At 43.1% G+C, this 25,000-nt stretch overlaps 2 protein-coding genes and 1 long non-coding RNA gene across 3 annotated transcripts in view; all 3 read left to right on the top strand.

The window, feature by feature from the left end:
- The window catches only part of LOC109481722 (fibropellin-1-like), a 12,818-nt gene extending 6,405 nt beyond the window's left edge, over nt 1-6,413 (top strand). The window contains exons 6-9 of the mRNA XM_019784315.1: nt 3,071-3,295; nt 4,835-4,948; nt 5,909-5,986; nt 6,270-6,413. Coding sequence (XP_019639874.1) covers nt 3,071-3,295; nt 4,835-4,948; nt 5,909-5,986; nt 6,270-6,376 — 524 coding nt within the window. The 3' untranslated portion in view covers nt 6,377-6,413. The remainder of the gene's footprint in view (nt 1-3,070; nt 3,296-4,834; nt 4,949-5,908; nt 5,987-6,269) is intronic.
- A 1,290-nt stretch (nt 6,414-7,703) lies between these two features.
- LOC109481619 (fibropellin-1-like) lies at nt 7,704-22,919 on the top strand. Its single transcript, XM_019784198.1, has 19 exons — nt 7,704-7,809; nt 8,717-9,109; nt 9,617-9,730; nt 9,924-10,037; nt 10,143-10,256; nt 10,451-10,564; nt 10,883-11,107; nt 11,413-11,541; nt 11,933-12,052; nt 12,514-12,627; nt 18,832-18,837; nt 19,336-19,437; nt 19,999-20,112; nt 20,373-20,597; nt 20,774-20,902; nt 21,183-21,302; nt 21,544-21,657; nt 21,784-21,861; nt 22,703-22,919. Exons 1-19 carry the CDS (start codon nt 7,743-7,745, stop codon nt 22,813-22,815), a joined length of 2,505 nt encoding a protein of 834 aa, XP_019639757.1. The 5' UTR covers nt 7,704-7,742; the 3' UTR covers nt 22,816-22,919.
- LOC109481730 lies at nt 13,009-13,442 on the top strand. Its single transcript, XR_002140926.1, has 2 exons — nt 13,009-13,089; nt 13,312-13,442. It is a non-coding gene; the product is annotated as an uncharacterized LOC109481730 (long non-coding RNA).
- Nucleotides 22,920-25,000: the final 2,081 nt, after the last annotated feature.

Here is a 25,000-nt window from a genome sequence, read left to right on the forward strand (position 1 = left end):
ATAACATTTACATTTTTTCATCCTCCCCAGTACTGTATCAGGTGCTACTACAACCTTTTTTATCTTCTAGGAAAGATAGGTTTGTGCTTTTGCGATCGTCTTCTAACAACAATTTAGAACATGGCCACTACCCCTCGGACAATGAGAGCCCTACATTTTCTGTGTCTGTATCCGGGCCCCATAGTGCAAAAAAGTGTGGTACTATCCAAAAGACAAATGCTGCATTGAAACTAATATTGAACAAGAAAAACTGATCATGAAATTGAACAAGAAAAATTTTTGATATTGTACAAGTTTGAAACATAACTTCGGGGAAATGGCCATGTTCTAAGTCAGATAGAAAATGGGCTTGGGCTCGTTTACTGGGATATAGTGTTATAGTCCCATATACTGTACTATATCCCAGTAAACTCGCCTGGCCCATGGTCTATCTATAATATCATTGCTGCCGAAAATTATGGAGCTCGAAACGTTTCACTAGTAGCATGGGCAACCGTTTTTTTTTAAATTAAGAAACAAAATGGTAGTGGTCGCTTTGGAAAGTTTGACTGTTTCTTGAATAACTGAAAATCATGAAACTTTCCTCAGCTGGTCTGTCCAAGGCGCGTATCCAACCTTTGGACCACCGCAGGAACGTTGGTGCATTGACTCTCTTCCACCGTATATACCACAGAGAGGCACCAGAAAGATCAGGGACAGACAAAGTCAAAGATTCAAACGTGAAGTTAATTCTTTCCTCAGCGCAAAACTTTGACAGCGTTCTGTCTACTAAGGCAGTCCTGCTGCTAATGCTGAGTGAGAGCTGACATAGATTAAAAAAAAAACTGAATTAACATAGAATGTAACTGCCATCTTCCAGAACTCCCTACAACACCCTCCCCGGAAACGACTCCGCTACTTACAACGCCTCTCATTACAACGACTCTTTCAGGTAAGTAATTGATAAACCAGTGTGCATATTACTTAGTAATTTGGAGCACAAAGCTTCCTTCAACCCAGGGGTTTTTCTAGAAAAATTTAGCATGAGAGAGCAGATCGCAAGTATGGTGAAGGTGTTAAGTGACCGAGAGTTTTTTTAAATGAGAGTAACACAGTTTGTAATGCTAGAATGCATTGTTGTATTGTTTTTACATCTTCACTGGAAAAAGATCATTTTGAGAAAGACTAAATGGTGCCACTAAGGTTCAATCTGAAAATTGATTTGAGGGAGCTGGCTGGTTACATGAGGGAGAAGCTCCCTTATTCCCCTGTTTAGAAAAAAACCACTGTCCAACCCACTCCAGTCATGGGTTAGCCATCAACTCTTGTGCCAGGTCTTTTTGTTTTTGCTGCTTTCATTTCCACAGTCCTTTTCCGTGTCCCTAGAGCCGGCCTGTCTTACGCTTCCCTTTTTTTTCTTTTTTTTTCCCCGTCATCTTTATACAGGATGGCATCTTTATACAGGGTGGCCCATTCGGCCCCTTGGAGAGTCCATCTGAGGGCGACATACGAATGCCTGTTCTTGTGACTGTGAACGTTTCCACTTTCACAGTCCTTCTCTGTGTCCCTGGGGGGCGGCCTTTCTTACGCGTTCCTTGTGGAGTCCATCTGACGGCGACATACGAATGCCTGTTCTTGTGACTGAGCACATGCTTTATGTCTAGCAGTAATACCAGCAGTGTTGCCTGACAACTGTAATGCTCACTTTATGTTCACAGTATCAAAATTTCATTGTCTGAGAAAAGTGGACATGTTCACAGAACTATATATTCACGGTGGCGACAGGTGCAGGAAAAAGAAGTCAAGGAATTATTTGTTAACTGTAATGATAAGTTCACGCTACAGAAGTGACAGTGAAAACAGTGAATATAAAAGTACCATGAAAAAATCAGGAATTACAATACTGCCCTAGGCATCTGTACTCCCGTCTTATTGGCCAGAATTGGTTCCTGTTGATTTTAATGATAACTTTGCTGTTTAACGTCTGTTTCCAGACATCGACGACTGTGCGTCCTCCCCATGTGCACACGGAACCTGTACTGACGGCTATATGAGTTACACCTGTAGCTGTGAGAATGGCTGGACAGGGAACAACTGTGATCAGGGTTCGTGATGTTAACCATACACTGCTGCAATTAAACATTAGATACATTTCGATGGGTAACCGAGGCTTCTCACCGACCCCGCCCGGCTATAAACTAATGAAGTTATTTTACTTCTTTTGTAAAAAAAAAATGGAAACTGTACACTATGATTTTGTAGATGACGAAACATTAACCATGCGTCCGTAAATAATTTCATCAGGTTGGTAAACGAATGAATAACAAGTTCTTTGATCACAACCATTTTCGATGACCGTCTGCCATCTTCATCAGGGCAATTCTGACTGGTTTACTGTGCACTGACGCTAGATGTTACTTGGGTATCTAGCATCATCAGTGCACAGTAAACCAGTCAGAATTTCCCTGATGAAGATGACAGTCGGTCATCGAAACGTCGGCTCGGGAAAAAATAGATGGTTGTGATCAAAGAGCTTTGCTATTCATTAACCCAGCTTCTCGCCACAGATATCGACGAGTGTGCGACCAATCCGTGCCTGTCCGGCGGAACTTGTGTGGATCACGTGAACGGCTACAGCTGTGTCTGTCTTGAAGGCTTCATCGGAGATAAGTGTGAAACAGGTGTGGCTCTTTTTTCTGCTAGTTGGATAATGTGGACAGTCAGGGCAGCAGTTTCAAACCACGTTTAAAGTTAAAACTTTTGTTCCAACACAAAAAATTCTCTCACCTAGAGCTTTCGACCAGTCACTCTGGTCTTCATCAGTAGACTGACCCAGCGAAGCTTGTCACGTGGCTTCTTTGAAGTGTGACGTCAACACTGGGTCAAAGATATCTGGTAGACGATGTCAGCCCCCGTCACGGTTCGACATCCTACTGAGGAAGACCAGAATGACTGTTCGAAAGCTCTAGGTGAGAGAATTTTTTGTGTTGGAACAAAAGTTTTAACTTTAAACATGTAACTACCAACGATGAACTTTCATGATAGTATAAGAAGTGATTTTGGAAAGAGTATTTGCACTGCTTTTTTCCAGTCCCGTACGCTGGCGGCTGCCTGCTGTTCTCCTCCGATGCCTTGTCCTATCCCGAAGCGAGCCAGGAGTGCCAGACCAGGGGAGGGCACCTGGTGGATGTGAAGGAGGCCGAGCTGCAGCGGCTCATCGCTGACTCCATCCCTACCAGAAGTGACGTGTCCCCGTGGATCGGACTCAAGCTGTCGCCCGGAGTGATGACCTACACAGACGGGTCCAGTGTCTCAGGTTTCATACCTTTTAACATTTCCAGTGTTTAACTCTATCTAGACCGGGGGGGGGGGGGCTTAAAGAGCCCGCGCCAAATTTGATGTCGGATACTAGTAGCGTCGGCACGGCTTGCGCTAGAACCACCAAACTTGGTGTCTTTTCCTAAAATATTATCGGCAACAATTCTGTATCAGTGGAATACGATAATGATTTTTGGTGTTGCCCGGTCTAGATAGGGTTAAATGGTACGTCAAATCAACATGCTGATTTATCCTTGTTCGCAGGTTTGTTTATCTTTATTTAATTGTATCTTCCTGTTTGTTTGTTTGTTTGTTTGTTTGTTTGTTTGTATGTCTAGTCGTAGAATACCTTACGGGCTTCGCTTTACTTTTGTCGTGTCAACAAATATTGCTGTATTAAGATTGTTGTTGCAATTCCATCTCTTCCAGACCAGCTCCAGTGGTTAGCCAGTGAGCCTGCCATCTCCTGTGACCTGTGTACTTACCTGGACGGCACGAGCGGATATTTGGCCAAAACTGCCTCCTGTGCGGAACGACATCGGTACGTGTGTCAGTCTGGTAAGTAATAGATTCGTACCACGTGCACTCCGATAATTTTGTGTTATTTTCTATATCTCTTAGAAATAAAATTTAATCGACGTTTCTCCCATACAAGATGGGTTTTAAATGCTGATGACGTGGATTCAAAATCTATTAACACATACGACTAAGGGAAACTGTGGGAGAAAGTGAGCTATTTTCACTGATTTGCTAAGGCTGGGAGCTATCGTGGTTTCTGTCGGGGTAGCGAATGCAAGGAGCCCGTTACAATATACAACATACGATGGCACCCAGGCCAGAATCTGGTAGAAATCATTTAAAAATAGGTTCAATGACAATAACACGAGGCTTCTTGTAGTATTTTAACTTGTGCCGCTGATTACAGTCATATCTTATTCTTCTACAGAACCCAAACCCTGCCAACAGGACATCTGCTATAACAACGGCGTCTGTTCGACCTGCTTTAACGACTCCTACAGCGTCTGTGACTGTCCTGACGGATATGAGGGGGACCTCTGCAACATCAGTAATGTTGGCCTTTAGGCCACACCAATTTAAGTTGTTGTTTCTCGGAACCTTTCAGAAAAAAATCAGGAGCGACGGGGCAAAAAGAAAAAAGAAAACCATGAAGTTTTCTTTGCATGGACAGGGCGATCCGAGAAGAAACAAATTGAATTGGTGTGGCCTTATCAACTTTGCAGAAGGAAAACATTTTTGTCAAGTTTCTTCCTATCCATATTGAAGTAACATAGGATCAAATAATACATGTAACAGGCCTCTGCCACGACAATAGCTGTAGCAGACACCCTGTGGTGTTGGGTTACATTTTAATATTATGTTGCAAGATGGAGGGACTGATCACCAAACAATGTGCTTGAGCATGAATAAACCGTGGAGCAGTAGTTTGTCCAGCTAGACCATGGGAAGGTAAACAAATGGAAGAATACGATAACGCACCCTGTAGATGTAGGTGTTTGATGTGTTTTCTGTTCTACAGATATTGACGAGTGCTCCTCCAATCCTTGTCAAAACGGCGGAACCTGTCTGCACGGTGTGAACTCCTACAGCTGCCACTGTGATGTCGGGTACGGAGGCGAGAACTGCCAGAACGGTATGTATGGGTTTTATATAGAATAGTTAACCTTCATTGTTACATCATATACATGTATCAACCATCGCTCAACCGGGACGGGGGGGCGATATCGACTTCAGGCAACATTTGACCCTTTGCTGACGTCACACGTGGGAAAAATCACGTGTCCACAGCATTTGGGTCAGATAGCTGAGGAAGACTGAGTGATTCGGTCGAAAATTTCTGGTGAGTCAAATTTTGAGTTGGAGAAAAGTTTAAGTTTTTCATAATCATATACATGTACTCTGTACGTAAGTTGACGTTATCCACATATGTATTTAGCTTTTTTTAGATCTTTAGTTAAGTGTAGAAGACCATACAAAAGTCTCTGTACTTTTTTGTTGTGTCAAAAAAGAATCTCTATATTTCACGCCAGCGTCGTACGATGCACTGTCTGAGACGAAAACAATCGCTTAAGCATCAAAACTGTCAACAATCAGCTGAATCTTGCATGACCGTCCAAAAATTGTCCTCATTTTGTTATCGTACAACAAGCATACGGCGAATTTTGTCGGATACGGAGGAGAAAACTGCCAGAACGGTACGTTTGGTGTTCAGAAGAGAAATGTTATGCCATTGTCAAACGGTCTTTCGGGCACTGTCACTTGTACGATTTTGATGCTGTTGAATTCTGAATCAGACTATGTCAAAATCAATCGCCAAAAGAGCTCTAAGACCATGTACCACATTTTTCTGTCGCAGGACAGCTAAAATTTACAAAACACAGGCACGACTATCCCAAAAGATACCCATATCCCAAAAGATACCCAACAAATGTGGTCGCGCTCTTATATTTTGTATAGAATTCCGTGTAGTTGATGACTATGTAAAATATCTCGTACTTTACAGAAAATGTCTACGCTAGCCTAGAATAACAATGTGCCGTTATTCTGCCAGTGAGGGCACTGACAGTTGCAATCCTGCTCATATTGTTTTCAGATCTGGACCTGTGTGCCCAGTTTGCCTGTCCGTTCAACTGGCAGTGTCAGGACCAAGGCAACCACTTCATCTGTCTCGGTAAGGAGCTAACTCACTGTCATATGGAACCTTTAGCACGGTCGAGAACAGTCCAACTAGATACAATGTAAATTATTACATGTACTTCTTTCGACATGAATGAAACCTGGTTATTTTTGTGTCAGTAGGCTCTTGTCTATAGTTGAAATGGAACGTCCTCTTTAAAAACTAAGTACAACTGAAGTCTCTTGGATACATATTAAGCAGAATCCTCTTGGGTTTACTTTTATTTGTTTAGTCAACCCTGTATACACAGAATGTTAACAGAATTCTCTTCTTTTAGCTGGGACCAGGCTGGCGGAACCCTACTCGTGCAGCAGCGCCTCCTGTCCGGACGGCATGTACTGCAGGGAGGAGGGCGTGGCATCTTTCTCGTGCAGAGCCGGGTAGATTCCCGACTCGGCTGATCTGCAGAACAACGTGGCGAAGTAGATTCGAAAAGACGTAAAGCACGTTGGGCTGAATGAATAAAAGTTGTGCACTTGCCAACGCATCATTTGTCATCTTTTCTCGACATTTTGACTTTATGGCTATCTCAATCGCGTGTCAACTGATTGTTTATGACACCAAACTGAAATATGATAATCAAACATTGCCATTGACGTAACAGTGAACACAGCAACCAGTTCAGTACCTGGCAACACAGCTCACGGAAAGATATCACTCTGATAAGCAAACACAAACATAAAAGACTAGTCAGGATGAAGGACTGTTTGTTTTATAAAAGAACAGTCTTACTTTAAAACAGATGTTATTTATTCTATTCATTCTTTAATTCTAGCCCCTGGCCCATATGCATACGTAATACACACTCTTTAGATGTAACAGGCAGGCCATTTTTCTGACTATTTTCTAGCGGTGGACATTTCTATTTCGTGTCTTTGCCCTATGCAGAGCGCTACAAGATATCATTAGACAATGGTTAATAAGCTATAAACTGTGCAGCTGCTTGTAGATTCTGGACTCACATGTTTGAATGTGTCAACGTACTGTGGGCAGGGTCGAGGGTCAGGGATATGTGTCAGATCATTTTATTATATATCAAACAATTAAAGTCTTAACACAAAATTCTAAGTTTTGTTTTTAAATGGACCTAATTTTCGTTAGGGTGGGGGCTTCAAGTACTTCATTGATATGATACAATGATACATCGTGTTAACCAACATTGAAACTGGTGCGAAAATGTTAATTATAATGTTAATTATTATTAGATTGTTATAGAAAATGGTATTGTGTCATAAAACTCATACATAGTGACCATCTCTTATTGCACTTTTTTTCCTATTTTCGATACATACAATATATTTACGTCTTACGGTAATGAGAGTAACCCTCCCAATTGCCGCTGCTTTATCTCACTGTTCTGACGAACATTCTCTATATAGCCGGAGAGAATTATGTACTTTGTTTTAATTACAGAGTAAAGACGTACGTGTGCTAAGAATCAGGATACACGCAAGGGTCTGGGGCTTGTTAAAAAAACGGAGGCATTTTTTTTTAAATTTAGGGGAACGTACACGGAGGGGAACTACGCGTTTTGTTCTCCACGCTGTAGACAGGACAGTAGAATCTAGTCTTCTGCAATGCCCCAAAATAGCTTTAATTGACCTAAATCCGTTGTTTTCACAAATATTAATATCGCCCGTCCCTACCGGCCAGGTGTGTGGTTCCCATGGCCTATTTTGGGACACAGTATAAATTACCGCACACAGAACAAGCCTCACACACATCACGGAGTCAGGACTCAACTCAGCATATGGTGAATATGTGGAAGTTTCTGGTCTTCATCGCGGCTGTGGTCGTCTGGCCGGACTGGTCAGTAGGTGGGTTTAAATGTTCATTTTACCACAAAGCGACGACAGAATGTCTAATTCTATTCTTGTATTGTGCATTTATGTATTATAGTGCCATACGTTAATTCACCATATCAGTTTTGAGTAGTGAAAATGCTTGACGTGCGATTGACCAATTTTGGCCTGTAATTTTTCTACATGTATGCATTTGTCCGGGTAGGGGGGAGTGATGTTCAGAAATGGCATAGATATACGTGAAAAAACTATGTGTTTTAGGTAGTACATTAATCGTATACACCCCATTTCAATCACTTGGCTATCCCTTAGGCGAACGCCTCCCTATCTATATGTAGTTAGGCAAATGAGCTTCCTAGCATACGTATGCTATTAAGTATACTAGGAAGCTCATTTGCCTAACTACATTTGCCTAACTACACGTTTGCCTAAATAAAATAGGAAGCCCCATTTGCCTAACATGTAAGTACATGTAGGTGGGGAGGCCTTTTGCCTAACTGAATAAGTCGGCCTTTTGCTATATATGTGGGCTGCGTTCGTCTAATGGTGGGCTTGAAAGTTAGGCAAAAGGCCGACTTATTTAGTTAGGCAAATGTAGTTAGGCAAAAGGCCTCCCTACCTACATGTAGTTAGGCAAATGGGCTTCCTATCTTATTTAGGCAAACGGCCTATCTTAGTTAGGCAAATCGGCTTCCCATCTAAGTAGTAGTTAGGCAAATGGCTATGTTAGGTTATACGGACCACTCACATATGATTTATAATGAATTCTAGCACCTACGTTTCCCGAATAAACTCTGTACCCAGTCTAGTAATCAGTATTCAGCACATTTTCCATGTTTTGATTATTTGGTCAATTCAACAGACGTAAACTGAATAATTCAGGTGTTCCTAAAACTAACGTGTGATTTTTCCCTCCTTGAAGGCCAAGAATACTTGACCACGGTCGGCAGCTGGAATTTTTACAAAGTTCAGGCTTCTGGACCCATGTTTAATGACAACGTCAAGGTCACTTGCGAGTCGATGGGAATGAGATATCCGTGCTACACCTCAGGTAGTGCTAGGTGTGCCTTCCGCTGGACCTCAGACTGCATCACGTACGACCACGCCGGTGTCGAATGTATTACCCTCAGAGTCCTCTCGGCAAACCTGTGTGGAACTACGGACGGGTACGGCAGTTACTGCCAGCCCCTTGATGATACCTTTGTGTACTGCCCTGACTACTGGAGTGATGGCAGCGCCTGGGGAGTGGACTACGAGACTCACACCTTCAACCTGCATGGAGCGGACTACAACAACATGTACGCCCTGTGTGCGGGTAAGAACCCATCATTCATGTCGTTTCACGCCAAAAAAACTTACTGACTATCAGAGTATATTAACCCTTAGCTAATGAGTAGTAATTTACAACAATAGATTTCTATATACATAATGTATTACTACGATCGAAGTCATTTACTGCTATTTATCTCGTCTGTTTTTTTTAAAGGAAGTAGGACCAAGATGGTTCGTAAAGTGACACGTGGTTAGCGTACAATTCTGGACAAATATACGGCTCAAAACAAAAACAATCAAAACAGGATGACCCTCGTCTTATTTGAAACAGAAATTGTGAATTATCAATGTTTACTGATCCTTCACCCTGGTTATACTGTCAGAAAACTCTCTCTGAAGCGTGTAAGTTTCTACATAAGGTGATGTGGACGTATTTATTGATATGCATCGTTTAACAACATTATTATCTGCCCAGGTTTGATATTCATAATTGATGCTGTCGCCTTTTCTATTTGGCATTAACCACTTCACCATTTTCAAACTCTTACAGATTGGGATGAGTGCAGCAGCGCCCCCTGTCAGAACCAGGCGACATGCCAGGACCAGATTAACGGGTTCACCTGTCAGTGTGCGCCCGGGTATGCTGGAACTCTCTGTGAAACAGGTAGGCTTCCGTCATGCATTTTTATCAATGGTCACTGTTTATCTATCTAAGCTAAACCAAAGAGCTTCAACGTGATATAAAGTCCTTTGTTAAAAATCAGTTGCAGTTAGTAATTGAAGCCTTTGCCTTTTCTTCTGTTGTAATTATATTTTGATGACTCGATCGTTTTCCAAGCGTCTTGACACTCTTGCAGATATCGATGACTGCATCGGCGTCACCTGTCAGAATGGAGCAGTATGCCATGATGAGTTTAACAGCATCACCTGTCAGTGTGTGCCTGGGTATACTGGAACTCTGTGTGAAACAGGTGGGTGTCTCCACAGGGGAGACTCGACATTTGAAGCTTTTCTCCTTAATTTATGTAATACAATTTTAATATGACTTTTTCCCCATCGTCCCCATACCCTTACAGAAATAGACGAGTGCGGCAGCGCCCCCTGTCAGAATGGAGCAGTATGTCAGGACGGGTTGAACAGCTTCACCTGTCAGTGTGTGCCTGGGTATACTGGAACTCTCTGTGAAACTGGTAGGTTTGCAAATAAAGAATTAATTTATATAGATTATAAAAGGCCTTCTAGCTTTCTCACTCTTAACCATATAAATACAAGATAATGATTAACGGCCATATAAAACGTTATGTCTTTGAAGTAAGATTCGCCACGTCATTGCGATTGTATAACATTCTCATTCCTTAAATCCACTAGTGCCTCTTTACCACAGATATTGACGAGTGTGCGAGCAGTCCGTGTTTAGGAGGCGGAACCTGTGTGGATCACGTGAACGGCTACAGCTGTGTCTGTCCTAAAGGTCACGTGGGAGACAAGTGTGAAACGGGTAAAACAATTTGAACATGTTGCAGTAGTAATGATATCTTTTTTGTTTGTATTTCTGACAACCACGTTTGAATTGGTAAACAATAATGACAGCAGTGCCAAAGTCAGCAAAACAAATATTGGTGAATTCCAGAGCTGAGATTGTCGCGGAAATACCAACTATAACAATGATGATGAAGATGCTCACTGCTCACCTGCTCACCCGGACGCCTGTAGACCTTCTGGTCTGTCAGTTGTCAGCCTCTGGGTCAGGTTCCTCCATGCTACCCATGATGAAGATGGTGATGATAAATATGAATTACAAATCATTTTTCCCTAGTTCAATACGCTGGCGGCTGCCTGCTGTTCTCCTCCGATGCCGTGTCCTATCCCGAAGCGAGCCAGGAGTGCCAGACCAGGGGAGGGCACCTGGTGGATGTGAAGGAGGCCGAGCTGCAGCGGCTCATCGCTGATACCATCCCTACCGGAAGTGACGTGTCCCCTTGGATCGGACTTAAGATGACCCCTGGAGTGATGACCTATGCTGACGGGACCAGTGTATCCGGTTTGATGCCTTCAACATTCGCTTTCTAAACGTCATCCTTTCCTGCCGATAGGCCGGTCACATTCGTCAGACGATCGCTGTGCCATCGGACACAAATGGCGCTCTCCTCGCACAAGTTTTTCTGTTGATCTGTCTTGCTTAGAACTAGTTATACAAATGATATGCCCATGTTTATTTGATATTTATATGCTTCTACGTAGATTACTCCAATCGCTCTTTTTGTATGGTTGTGTAGCTGTAGCAGTTACGAATGTCTCTGAACTACTGTATAAAGAGCCCATAAATATCAATGTCATCTCTTTTAGACCAGCTACAGTGGTTGGGTAGTGGGCCTCCTACCTCCTGTGACCTGTGTACTTACCTGGACGGCACGAGCGGATATCTGGCCACAACCGCGCCGTGCGCAGAACGACATCAGTACGTGTGCAAGTCTGGTGAGTAAAGATTTTTTAATATTCCAATAATCTTTTCTTTTCAATGTCTTTTCTTGAGGAGGTTGAGGTTAGTTTGAGACTTGTGTAGCCTCAAGAACTAAAGTCTCGACCTAGTATCGTGTTCTCGGGAGAACAAGGCGTACAGTGGACGTGGAAAATTTGGACGTCGAAAATATGTCAGTTCTACCTTTTCAAATCTTCGCTGTTTGAGGAATATCATATCAACTGCCAATATCTCTTCGAACTATTTTTCATTAATAACATTGATACGTCTCTTAATGATGGCGTCGATTCCAAAAAATAATTATAAGTGCCATTCAGGAAAACTGTAGTATTTGCATGGTATTCGTACTTTTGACGCTATTAACACTCACACGTTGTTCCTCTGTAGACCCGAAGCCCTGTCAGCGGAACATCTGCTACAACAACGGCGTCTGTTCGACCTGCTTTAACGACTCCTACAGCGTCTGTTCCTGCCAGGCCGGATATGAAGGGGACCTCTGCAATATCGGTAATGTGGCCCTTTATCATGTCAAGCTTCGCAGACTGAAAACATTCTTTTTGCTAAGTTTCTTCTCCAAACGCTTTGTACTTGGGTCATTCGTCTGTTACTATTGCTGTAGCAGACTCCCTGTGGTGTTGGGTTACATAACGTTGCAATAGCCTCCTTCGCAGTCTTGTTTATGTTGGGCGTCGGCGTTATTTTTTCTCTGAGCGACGCGAGTAATATGCGGCCGCGAGGGACGATTTGCTGCCGAGGGAGTTTTAGCCACTGAGAGAAGATTTCGCGCGGAGGCTAACGTTGCAAGATGCAGGGACTAATCACTATTTAATGTGCTTTAGTTACAATAAACCGAGCGGAGCAGTAATTTGTTAGGATAGACCATGTGAAGGTATTAGAACAGATGGGAAGAATCGTGATTGCACTCTGTATAATAGTAGTAGATGTCTGACGTGTTTTCTGTTCTACAGATATTGACGAGTGCGCCTCCAATCCTTGTCAAAACGGCGGAACCTGTCTGCACGGTGTGAACTCCTACAGCTGCCACTGCCAGGTCGGGTACGGAGGAGAAAACTGCCAGCACGGTGCGTTAAGTTTTTAAAGATGAATTCACGCCTTGGTTACTAATAAGCGGTTGTTAGGGCGCGGCCACGCTCGTTCTACGATTCTAAGGCTGCAGAATTCTTAATCAGAACCAATCGCCAAAAGCCGAAAGACTACCTTCATCCCTTACAAGACAGATGAGTTTTGCAGGACACAGCCACAGGCACGACTATCTCCAAAGATGTCCTTAGATTTTGTTCGTACGACAATCGCACGACAATCGATGTAGTCGCGCTCTTATATTTTGTATAGCCTTGTGTACACTTGATGACGATGTAAAATATCTTATCATGCTACTTTATGTAGTTATTATGGACGTGAGGCCACTGTACTGACAGTTGCATTCCTGCCTATATTGTTTTCAGACCTGGACCTGTGTGCCCAGGTCGTCTGTCCGTTCAACTGGCAGTGTCAGGACGAAGGCAACCACTTCATCTGCCTCGGTAAGGAACTAACCCTTTGAGCATTTAATACCTCTTTTGACAGAAATTAAACCAGGTCCTTTTTTTGTGCCAGCAAGCTGTTTATCGTAGACATGGAATCTACCCTTTAAAAACCACAAATACATGAATCACTAGACACAAGTCTTTTGGATAATCTTTCATTTGTTTATCTAAGCCGGTATACAGAGGACTTAGAAAACATTTGCAACATTCTCTTTTCAGCTGGGTCCAGGCTGGCGGAACCCTACACTTGCAGCAGCGCCTCCTGTCCGGACGGCATGTACTGCAGGGAGGAGGGGCCGGCATCTTTCTCCTGCAGAGCCGGGTAGATTCCCTGCTGCACGTCAGACCTGCAAAAAAACGTGCTACATGGGAGAGGAGGGCATGGATAGCACGTTGGGCGGAATAAAAGCTACAGAAATCCACATTCACTCGTATTCTCATTTCTCTCTGGTATATCTTTTTTTTTTATTCCAACATGTAATAATAACCAGACGTGGTGACGGTACACTCAAGTTTTTTCAACTTTCAAGGAAAATCGTGTAAAGTGCCTTTCCCAAGGGCACAAGATCGGTGGCATGTGAGGACTCGAACCCGGAACCTCTACGTTCCAAGTCGCGCACTCTGCCGATACACCACTCGACCCCACCTGGTACATGAGCCTTATATCAATACGATAACCCTTACCGTCGTTTTGCTTATGCCTTCTTGGCGATGATGACGTACGTACATCTTACGTGTGCTCGCAGCGCAAACGCTGAGGCTCAGTTTTTCCTTCACATCACACCGGGCATGCGCCAGAAGCGCTTGCTTGGGGTCTTCGTTTTTTTATATTCCAACATCTAATCACAAGACGTGATGACGGCACACTCAATTTTTTTTTTCAACTTAGGCCATGTTGATTTGATTATATGGATGACATCTTCTGGGAACCCCAAAACTGATGCGCGCGTGCGAATAAAAAAAAGTTTTGCAAAACAAAAAGTTGCTTTCACTATGAAATCTACGTGGTCATGAAGGTTGAACAAATGGCACAGAATATGTTATGGCGGATAATCTACTCTTCGAATTCATTTCTTTACATTTTTGTCTTTTTTCCTTTGATTTTGTCATTCTACGACATTGGTATCGTTTCTAAATATTTTCCTTGCAACTTATGGTATATTTTTGCTCATTTAGCAACTGTTTTGCACGATTTACAGTATGGTTGAAAACTTTTTTTTTTTTGGAAATGGCCGAAAATTCATGCGCGCGCGGATGTCATCCATATAATCAAATCAACATGGCCTTATATTAATGCCGCCACCAACACAGGGGACAGTACAATACTTAGTAACTGTATCTATACGTGACAAATAAATCTCTTCAACTACCTGACTATAATTAACCAGGCGGGGTTAGGGTGGATACTTTCTTTGCAAGGGAAGTTTGGTCTCAATATTGAATATTTACCCGCGCGAATGTTAAATACTACCTTTACCACGGTTCACTTTCCTGTGTCAAATGTTTGGCGAATATCATTATGATTTTTTTTTCAAATTGACATAAAACTAAAACAAAACAATGTAAAAAAAAGGCTGAATTACGTAGTTTTAAGGAACACACAATTGTACAAAATATCAATAATATTTACCAACATAACCAAAGTAAATAACAAGAATATATACAATTGGTAGTCGGGTAATTACAACGAAGCCAAGCCAAGAATTACACGGTAGACAAAGCACTGTTTAAGAGTTTTGACAGGTATGGCATAGCACTGTTCAGATCTTATGGAGGGTAGGCTAAGCTGGAACCCCCTTTTAAGTCCCTATTGTCTACTTCATTGTGGATCTTACTACATGTACTATAATCCCTAAGGAACGAAGTCTAACAAGTTACACCCATCACCTGGTCTGCCTCACGCCGGTGTTAGTGAATCAAAATATGTTTTAATGGGCAAGTTTGGAAACCTTGCGGCATGCGCACCGATGTTGCCAAGGATGTGGTATTTGTTTTGTGACTTCATACTGTGATACGCGGCAAACTGCGGCGTGTATTATCGCACAACGTACCAGCTAGCCCCACTCGCATCACACTGTCTTAAGACTGAAGTCACGAGACGGCAAGGATGTGGACGTTCTTGTTCTTGATCTTGGCTGCCATGGCCTCCTCGGCGTCTTCTCGAGGTTAGTATATAGTTGCCATTGGGCCACACAGTCGTGCAATCACTACAGCAGGGGGCTAGTCCACTGGTAGTGGTGTGTGTTTAACTCCCAACTCCCATACACACAGGCCACTACAGCAGGGGGCTAGTCCACTGGTAGTGGTGTGTGTTTAACTCCCAACTCCCATACACACAGGCCACTACAGCAGGGGGCTAGTCCACCGGTAGTGGTGTGTGTTTAATCCTCAATTGCCAAATACTCCTTCCCAAATGCTGATTGCTAAGCAGAACAAGCAGTATGTACCATGTTTAAAGTCTTTGGTATGACTCCGCCGGGGATCGAACTCACGACCTACCAAATGCAAGACGAGCATTCTACCCACTTTAAGCTATTGCACCGGTTTATACGCATATTGTATATACGTAGTGCACCATTTTTGGCTTTAGGGGATGGTGGTGGGTGGGATTAATGCCAGTGAATTTAACAGCAACATTTGAAAAATCGTATTTTCTTTCTTATCACAGCGGTTGGGAGGTCTTCTGGCGTGTACCAACCCATTGGCGTACAGAATAGCAGCATCATTCCAGATGGTCTGATGACAGCTACATCGCAACTAAACGGGTCCGAGGCGTACAGGGGCCGCTTGAACGGCGATGGAGCCTGGCAGCCGTCTGGACAAGATACAGTGCGGTTCCTGGCCGTGAACCTAGAGAAAATGTATTACGTGTTCGGCATCCAGACCCAGGGACAGGGAGATGGCTACGTCGAGACGTTCAGGATCTCATACCAGACGGACAGCTCACCGCAGCTGATTGGCTACTCGGAAGATCTTGTGAGCGCCAAGGTGAGTGGTTAAATGGCAGTGGATTGATGTTCTAGTCTTTCTCGGATTCTCCCTTCCAGCATACGACACCCATAAAGGGCTGTAAATACCACCAACGGCTTTTACAGGAGGGGAAACAGAATCTCTAACAAATTAAGAATAACTCAAATCACTCTTTTGATTTGTATTGCTGTTGGCAATCATTGCCAACCCATTAGGTAAACACAAATCTATAGTTGCTATAGTTATAACACACCATGCACATGTGCACATGAAGACAATTTATAGAATATTAAAAGAATAAACTAGAAACGCCAATTAGGGCCTTGGGGGTTGCAGCGACAAGTCAGGCTGACATTTTGCAATTCAAACGGTGTCTTGTCCAGTCAGTAATCGGCAAGTTCCAGGACAACTTTGACACAGACAACATATGTACATGGTCTGCGGCTTGCAGGTGTGGAACATGCATAGCGTTAAGACCGCGCTGACATTTACGTAGAATGATATTTGATTTATTACATGTCCATACTTTTGTATGTATATTTATGTATTGCTTTCATAATGTGTTTAAATCCAATGCTGTTTTATACTGTTTTTATTGATGTAATTAGGGGATGGAGCTGTTAAAGGTGACCCACCTGTTCTCCCTCCCCGTCCACGCATGTGCTGGAAAATTTTAATAAACAAATAAACGAACAGATAAACAAATTTAACTGCAGCTCACCTCCAGTAGCAAGATGTCACGGAGTCAGTAGGGAACCAGGATGAGTCCATTCGTAATGGTTACTGCCTCACTGGGCAGTATCGAGCAGGCCTGGATAGAGGAGGTTGTTGATTTAGAGCAAAATAAATTAAGAAAGCTTATTAAGAAACTGTTATGAAATAAAAACTAAGCTTTAACTTCCAACGCTTAGATTACAGAATTGGGACTTACCCCAAGTTAAGTTTAAAAAACACACCTTGTATGATGGTAGTGGTATATACCAGTGGGTTCGTCAGTTGAACGCCACCCGTCATGGGGAATTTCGGCCCTTAGTTCAATATTCCCTCGGGGTGGGGGGCCAGCAGTGCAAAAAGCACCACCACCCACTGGTGAGCTGTCGCCATCAGTCCTGACGATTGACTTTTAAAACATTGTTCCATTACTGGTGCAGCGTTCGAAGTTCGAAGCGGAGTCAGAGTTCGAAACACCTGACGGCTGGTGACTGTCATAGGTGAATGCTAACGGTCGCTTCGCTTCCGCCTTTCCTCAAGTAGGTACTTGTTCCAGATCCATGCAGATCCTGCCTCCGCTGCTTCTGCTGCTGCTCTTGTTGTTGATTTGATTTCTTTTCTGCTGAGGCCCATCTTGTTTAGCCATTTGTGAAGAGATGCGGCAACAAACCCTCTGCATCCTAATTCGAAAGGGTAGCATGATGACCCCCAGCCTTTGTCCCTGCACACTGCCTCCAGTTCCGCATATCTTGTTAACTTCCGTTCATAAGCCTCCTCTATATTGCCCTCCCATGGCACTGAAAGTTCTCCAAACACCACCTCTCTAGAACTCTCCGACCAGATTACTATATCAGGGCGCAATAGCGTAAGAGCAATTTCCTGTGGGAAACCGCCTTCCCCATCCAGGTCGGCCTTTACTTTCCAGTCGTTTGCAGCTGAAAGGATGCTAGGTTTACGCTTGGAGCTGGTGTCTTTCCTCGGCTGGGAACCTTCCTTCAGAAATGGGGTGAAGTACTGATTACCGGCGGGTACCTCCTCGGCGTTGACACATTCAACTCTCCCCTTGATAGCGTCCACTATCACTCTCAGTACATTGTTGTGCCTCCACGTATATTTCCCACTAGAGAGTGCGGATGGACATGCGCTGAGGATATGTTGCAAGGTGCCCTTCTGCCCACATGCTGCACAACAGTCTGACCGCTCCTCATACCATTTACTCAGATTCGCTGGTGTCGGTAGAAGATCGTACGTGGAGCGCCACAGGAACGAGATGCGGAGAGGTTCCATCTGCCACAGGACATTAAATGAAATGTTCCTTTGCTCAACACTCTCCCAGGTTGTCCACATTCCCTGCTTAGCCTGTCCGGCTGCTACAGCAACCCTCTTCTCTTCATCCTGTTCTCTTACTTCCTGCACAACCATCTCTCTTCGCTCCTTCTCCGTTGCCGATGACCACCACTTGTGACGAATCAGCCCAAGTCCTTGACGGCCAGTCTGGGTCGCACCAACTACTTCCTTGTGCCTAAGCCTCGCCTCAGCTTCTTCTACCGCAGCACTTACTCTCCACTTTCTTCCAGACCTTAAATCAGGCTGAAAGTTTCTAATCACTGGGTCTTTGGAGTTACTTAAGGTCATGGAGGTTCTCACTTTGGCCACCTTAAACTCTTCCACAAGTGATCGCACTGGGATATTCAGCTTTGCCTTCCTACTGTGAATTGCAATGTTTGTGAAATTTTCCTGGGCAGTATCCCGGGCAACACCTGGGCAAATTCCTCTGATGTTCTGTAATCTAAGTGTTGGAAGTTAAAGCTTAGTCTTTATTTCATAATGATTTGTACCAACACAGATGAATTTTCATGCTAAGTTAAGTTAGCTGTATTTGAATATAGTAAATTGCTTGACCATATATTTCTTGTTTTTCTCAGATCTTCACCGGTAACAGCGACAGCGAAACTATCGTCCAACAAAACTTCACCTCCTACATCCACGCCCGGATTATCATCATTAACCCGCAAACTTACTTCGGTGCTCCCAGACTGAGGATGGAGTTACTCGGAGTTGAGGGTAAGAACATTGACATCACCAATGTAGGAATTGACTCTTAGAGGAGATTGATTGCTTAACTGTTCATATTTATGCATCCTTCCAAGTACTGTATCACTACCTTGCTCTATACATGTAGTTAGGAAAGAGCGTTTGTGTTTTTTCGTTTGTGTCTACTATCAATAAATTGTTGCCAAAAACTATGGCGCTCGAGCCATAGCCATCCAATCTCGTACCAGGTCTTTTTGGCTGTGCTGCTTTTATTTCATTCCACAGTCCTTATCCACAGGACCGGCCTCTCTTACGCTTACGCTTCCCTTGGGGAGTCCATCTGAGGGCTAAATGTTCTTCTGTTCTTGTATGTGTCCATATGTTTCATGTCTAGCACTTACAAGAGCAGTGTGCTCTGACAATACTGCCCTAGCCATCTTTACTCACGTCTTATTGACATGAATTTGTTTTCTGTTGATTTTAATGATAACTTTGCTATTTAACGTATGTTCCCAGACATTGGCCCAGACTGCCTGTCCTCCCCATGTGTACACGGAACCTGTACTGACGGCTTGGCGAGTTACACCTGTAGCTGTGAGAACGGCTGGACAGGGAACAACTGTAATCAAGGTAAGAATTAAATAAAAAATGCATGTCCACTTCGTAATTTATTGTTGAATATATTCTATATCTGCTTTTTAAGATACAACCTTAGAATTATAGTTGTGTGCATCTGTAGCTGATAATGGAGTATATAGATAGTCTAGATAAATCATAAAATCAAAGATTACCAGCAGATGTGTGGTCACTGGGTTGATAATCTGTTGAAATATCTTAAGAGTTTGCTTTACTTGTCCATTATACATAACAATGGTGGAAACATACTACTAATGAACAGTTATACGGTTCGTTACTTACCAAATGTCACTACAGTAGTTAAATGTCGAAGGCCGGCCATGTAGTACGTAGTGAAGAACCAGCCAGTAGGCTTCTACTTTGTAACCCTGATACGAAGAGAAGAGTTGGACGTCCAAACATAACACTTAAAAAACTTATAACACTCTTGGAGGGACTGGAACTTATCTCTGCGATGAATGACAGACACTTCTGGAGATCAAACTTTGTATGCAACACCTCTTCGGAGGATGATAGATGATGATGGTGATACATAACAATAACTTATTCATGCAGAAATCGACGAGTGTGCGAGCAATCCTTGCTGGCTGGGAGGGACCTGCCTGGATCACGTGAACGGCTACAGCTGTGTCTGTCCTAAGGACAAGGCAGGAAAGCACTGTGAAACAGGTACTGATTTTTGTATGTACCTCAAAGGTACATATTCATTGCATGTTAATTTTGCTGGTTACACAGAATCGGTAATTACACAATACCATATATTAAAGATAGAATAAAATAGAGAATCAACTGGATACTTTCTCTGGAGCTTGTCACTAGTAATTGATAATGAATGTTCTCAGAAACACTTGGTTTTTAGAGAATTAATCTAGTTGCTTGATTTACTCTGCATTATCTATTGTTTTCTTTCTTCGTCTTCCAAATCTCAGTGACCTTTGCCGGAGAATGCTACCAGTTCTCGTCTTCCGCTCTTACCCATCAGGAAGCAACACTGGCCTGCAGTACCAATGGCGGCCGCATGGTGGATCTAAAAGACGAACAGCAGCAGCTTTTCCTCGCTGACCAGATCGCGGGAACTACAGGAGCTTCCAACTGGTTGGCGATGAAGGCCGCCCCACTGGCGTTCATGTACAGCGACGGGTCAGCTATATCAGGTATAAAAGTCTAGTTAGTGCTAAACTAAATAAAACTCTATGGTGTTTTGAGTGTATTCAAACAGATGTTACATTCAATAGCGCAACATTGCTGGATTTGAGCTTAATTGTAGAACAGCTATGAGAATGCTAGGGAGTTGGGATGAAGTTGATGATATTTATGTTTCTAACACCAGGTCCCCTGCAGTGGTCTACGAGTGCTCTTACCAACCCATGCGACCTGTGTGTCCTCATGGACAGCTCCGACAACTATCTGGCTAACGTAGCCCCGTGCACGGAGCAGCACAACTACGTCTGTCAGGACGGTATGTACGTAACGTTAACACGTGTTACGCAATCTCTCACGCGCTCCAGGAGCTGATTGGTCCTCTCTTGTTTTCAGAACTATTCTTTATCCAAAACACTTCTTATGTACGGTCCTGGATGGTCCATACGTATCCAAAACCGTGCCAAGGGAAAATCTACGTTCTTGATCTTGGATATGCGGAGACGTGCCTGATCCTAACCCTCAGGCATAGCTGAAATACGACCATTTTATGTCAACAGTGTTAGATGCTGTATGATGGTGTATTTTTTTTGCTCTAGCACTGAAACCATGCGAGCAAAACGTGTGTCAGAACGGCGGAAACTGCACCTCCTGCTTCAACGGGTCTGCCGCCTTCTGCCGGTGTCCTGATGGGTTCGAGGGCAAAGTTTGCGAAATCAGTACGTACACTTAATAACAGTTGTTTCACCTTGCTGATTTTAATTGAAGAACTTTGCTATTTAAAAGTAAAAAGACTTTCATATGTTTCAATATTTTAAGAATTTGTGAAAATCCTGATATTCCATATTGTGTGCTCTCCTTTAGATATTATTGTATATGATGAATTGCATTTTTATGAATTGCGTCTGGAAAGCAGCATAGGCTTTATAACATATTGAAGTTACTCTCCATTTTGAACAGACATCGACGAGTGCCTCTCCAATCCGTGCCAAAATGGCGGAACCTGTCAGGACGGCGTCAACTCCTACAGCTGCCGCTGTCCAACCGGGTTCCTCGGGGACCACTGCGAGTTTGGTTCGTGTGTTGTTGACAATATTCTTTGGACATTCTACCAGTCGATTGTCGTTTTTTCCAATGGTCCGATCTTCACTATAGCTACCTTCGTCCAAACTTTTTACGTCTTTTCTTTCCTTTATTTAGACATGGACTGGTGTTCCCAAGCACAATGCCCGCTTGGCTGGACCTGTCAGGACTTCAATTTCTACTTTTTGTGCCTCCGTGAGTAATAATAATAATTGTTTATTGATTGATCGAAGATAGAAGAGTACAATCGCTAGCATGTTGCAGCGCAACTAATAAGTAGTGCTGAATTATATGCTAGTTTAAAAACAGAGATACAAATATTGCACAGTTAACAAATACACAACTAGACAAGTGAGTATTTCACATTTAACGTATAGAAAACTAAATATTAAGCGAGTAAAATGAACTTAACAATATTTACAATATCAACATCATCAGTGTAAAAATTATTAATTTTATAGTATGGTACGTGATAACTGATCTTGGTAGGGCTGGTCATGGGAGATTTACTATGTGCCATATTTGTTTAATAGACTTGTAAGATAGGGGATCGGGCTATTTTTGTATCGATTTGTTCTCGGGAGGGGGGCAAAGAGCTGGTTAAACTAAGGTTGTTACTACAACGTGACTGTTTTATTGCTGACTAAAATACTTCTGTTAGCAAAGGAGGGTATTAAACAAGTTAAACATCATCGATAGTGACAAAATATATCTTTAAGATTCTGTTGCATGGATGATATATCCTTACACTGCAGACAAAAAGATGCAGTATCATATACATTATTTTGAGTTTGTTAATCTGCTTTTACGGTAAATTTTGCCATTTAATTTCTAGCGGGTTAGTCATCTTTCGGCAGGCTGGTAGAACGACGTTTTGTGTTGGCTGCACACATATTGTTACAACAGCGTCCACCCAAGATAAAATTCTATGTCAACATGAATTTCTAATTGGCATATTAGTACTTACTCTTAATCTCCTTAGTTCACAAGTAAATATCGTGGTTAAGAGTCTTGATACTGTTGCATTCCCTTCCAGATCCTACACCCATTACCCGGGAGTTCCCCTACCAGTGCAGCAGCGCCTCCTGTCCGGACGGCATGTACTGCACCGAGGAGGGCGTGGCGTCCTTCTCCTGCAAGGCTGTGTGACGTCACAGTCAAAACGTCATGCACGCAGCAAACAGCCAAAGGCTGACAGGCGTGTCCGCCAACAAGCTTTCTCCTGATTCTGATTTGATTTAAAATTGCAGAAAATAAAGAGCTTCAAAAATCATATTCTTGGCCTCTTTCCTGGCTTTTGCACCGATCCATAATGTACTGTACATACATGTAACCGGTACATAACTTGCCAACAAGGCTAATTAAAGTAGATAGCAGGATCGGTCTTACTGATTCTTAGTCTAATTAAAGTAAAAGTTAGAAGTCAGTTTAAACAACAACCCCAAGCTACGATATTCACAGTTTCTGTTCATTATTACCTAGGGATACGAAGTCCGGGCTATTCTAGCCTGTTCCACTTCAGCTCAATGTCACTGTTGCAGAGTAAAGAATGATTTTAGCACATGGTAAATGTGAACATACATGCTGACACTGTCGACATGTCGAGCTGAATGAAACCTTGCCGAAGGATAAGTGTTCCACACACATATAAAAAGTAATTTCATTTAAGAAAACCGTAAGTTGGATTACATTATGGTAATTACAGTCTCATTTCCATAATCAATGAGACTAACAAAACATTTACTGAAAAGCTCTGAATATTTAATGGCGGTACGAGGTCTCCGGAAGCATGTTAGAACTGTACCTGACGCAAAACAGTATCCCAGTGGTTCACCTGAAGTAACGCCTCCTTACGTCGATGAAGGTTAGACATCAAGGTAATACGATACGCCAAAAAGCAGTTACTGAAGCAACTGGATATGATTTTGAAAACGTCAGGCATTGCGGGGCGGACACAGTTTGCCATTTATAATGTGTGGTTAATAAAGGTACTCTGAAATCTGAGATAAGCACCAGTAATGGCCTCCTTTACATGTATATACCCTCCATAAATTTCACCTCAGCACATTAATAGTGGGTCTGTGGAACCCCCGGGGATCACAGTGGGTAATTAGCAGCCGGGTCTCTGGCTGGCCCCTATCGCCGCGTGGCTTCAGTCTGTCGCCACGCGCTCTTGTGCGGAGGCGGTCTTGTGTCTCTCACACATTCCACCCTCGTTTCCCACCTCAAGACTTTACTACAAGCTGCCGGTTTCCCCTCAGACAAGTTCTCCGGACACAGTTTCCGACGCGGGGGCGCCACCGCAAATTTCCGTCTCGTAAACGGTCGTCGCCTTTCCGAACGGTCGTCGCCTTTTCTCAGAACGGTCGTCGCCTTTTCTCAGAACGGTCGTCGCCTTTTCTCAGAACGGTCGTCGCCATTTCCGAGCGACCGAACTTCAGTTCCGAATATCCGCGGCATGTTCGGGACTTCCCGGAGTTCTTGGAATGTGTGAATCGCACTCAGTCCATAACATGGCGACCGTAGGCGGGCCAGAAAAGTAACTTGTCTCCTCAACTGCTGATTTTATAAGATCAGCATACGATCCTAGGCCTGGATCTTCTCCAGCCTATTCTTGTTTCCCTTCGCCAGCAAACTGAAGAAGGGTTCATATAATGCCGTTTATACAAATGACAAATGAATCTTCAACCAAAAACAAACATAGATTCCGTCCCTGTGCTATATTTCTCAATCCCTGTGGTATGTATTCCTTTCGTTTACGTTAAAATTACATGTAGGATTAATAAAGGACCTGCTGTTTTAGAAGGGGGACAATGTCTTACTTTGACAGGAGTTTTGACAAACTTGTAAAGCTATTTTCATCCCGAAATGTCTATGTTTTGTTACCTTGCTGAATGTTAATACTTGACACATTCACCACTGCACTGTATGTAAATACGACACATTCACTGGGTAGCACATCAATGCCATGCTGGTGACAAGTGTGAAATGGCCTGCCATGCTGGGCAAGCACTGAGACAACAAATAAAACCCGGCTGTGGTGGAGTTGTGAGTCAGTCAGTCAGGACATAATGTCCTTGGTCAGAGTAAATGCCTGCATGTGTGATGGTGCTTCCGAATGAATGTTTCTGAGTCAGACCATCCTGCAGCATTCATAAATTACATGCTCGCACAATGGGCTGTTCCAAAAATACATGTGGAGTTTTTCTCGCCCCCGTTTCAAATTCAGCAATGTATGAAAACCTACAAACGTTCTAGTTCAGAGGGGTTTTTTTTCAAATAATGTTTATTCGCATTTCAAAAGGAAACAAAGAAAAAAGGGAGAGGACATGTT

This window comes from Branchiostoma belcheri, unplaced genomic scaffold (assembly GCF_001625305.1).
Source record: "Branchiostoma belcheri isolate BF01 breed outbred unplaced genomic scaffold, Haploidv18h27 scaffold57, whole genome shotgun sequence".
Lineage (NCBI taxonomy): Eukaryota > Metazoa > Chordata > Leptocardii > Amphioxiformes > Branchiostomatidae > Branchiostoma > Branchiostoma belcheri.

Bases quoted from the DNA above. Each gene is read 5' to 3' on its own strand.
- LOC109481619 (XM_019784198.1), top strand. From the start codon at position 7,743: ATGGTGAATATGTGGAAGTTTCTGGTCTTCATCGCGGCTGTGGTCGTC. The intron at 12,053-12,513 runs GTAATGTGGCCC...TCTGTTCTACAG, and splicing joins AGGGGACCTCTGCAATATCG to ATATTGACGAGTGCGCCTCC. The intron at 21,658-21,783 runs GTTCGTGTGTTG...TCCTTTATTTAG, and splicing joins CGGGGACCACTGCGAGTTTG to ACATGGACTGGTGTTCCCAA.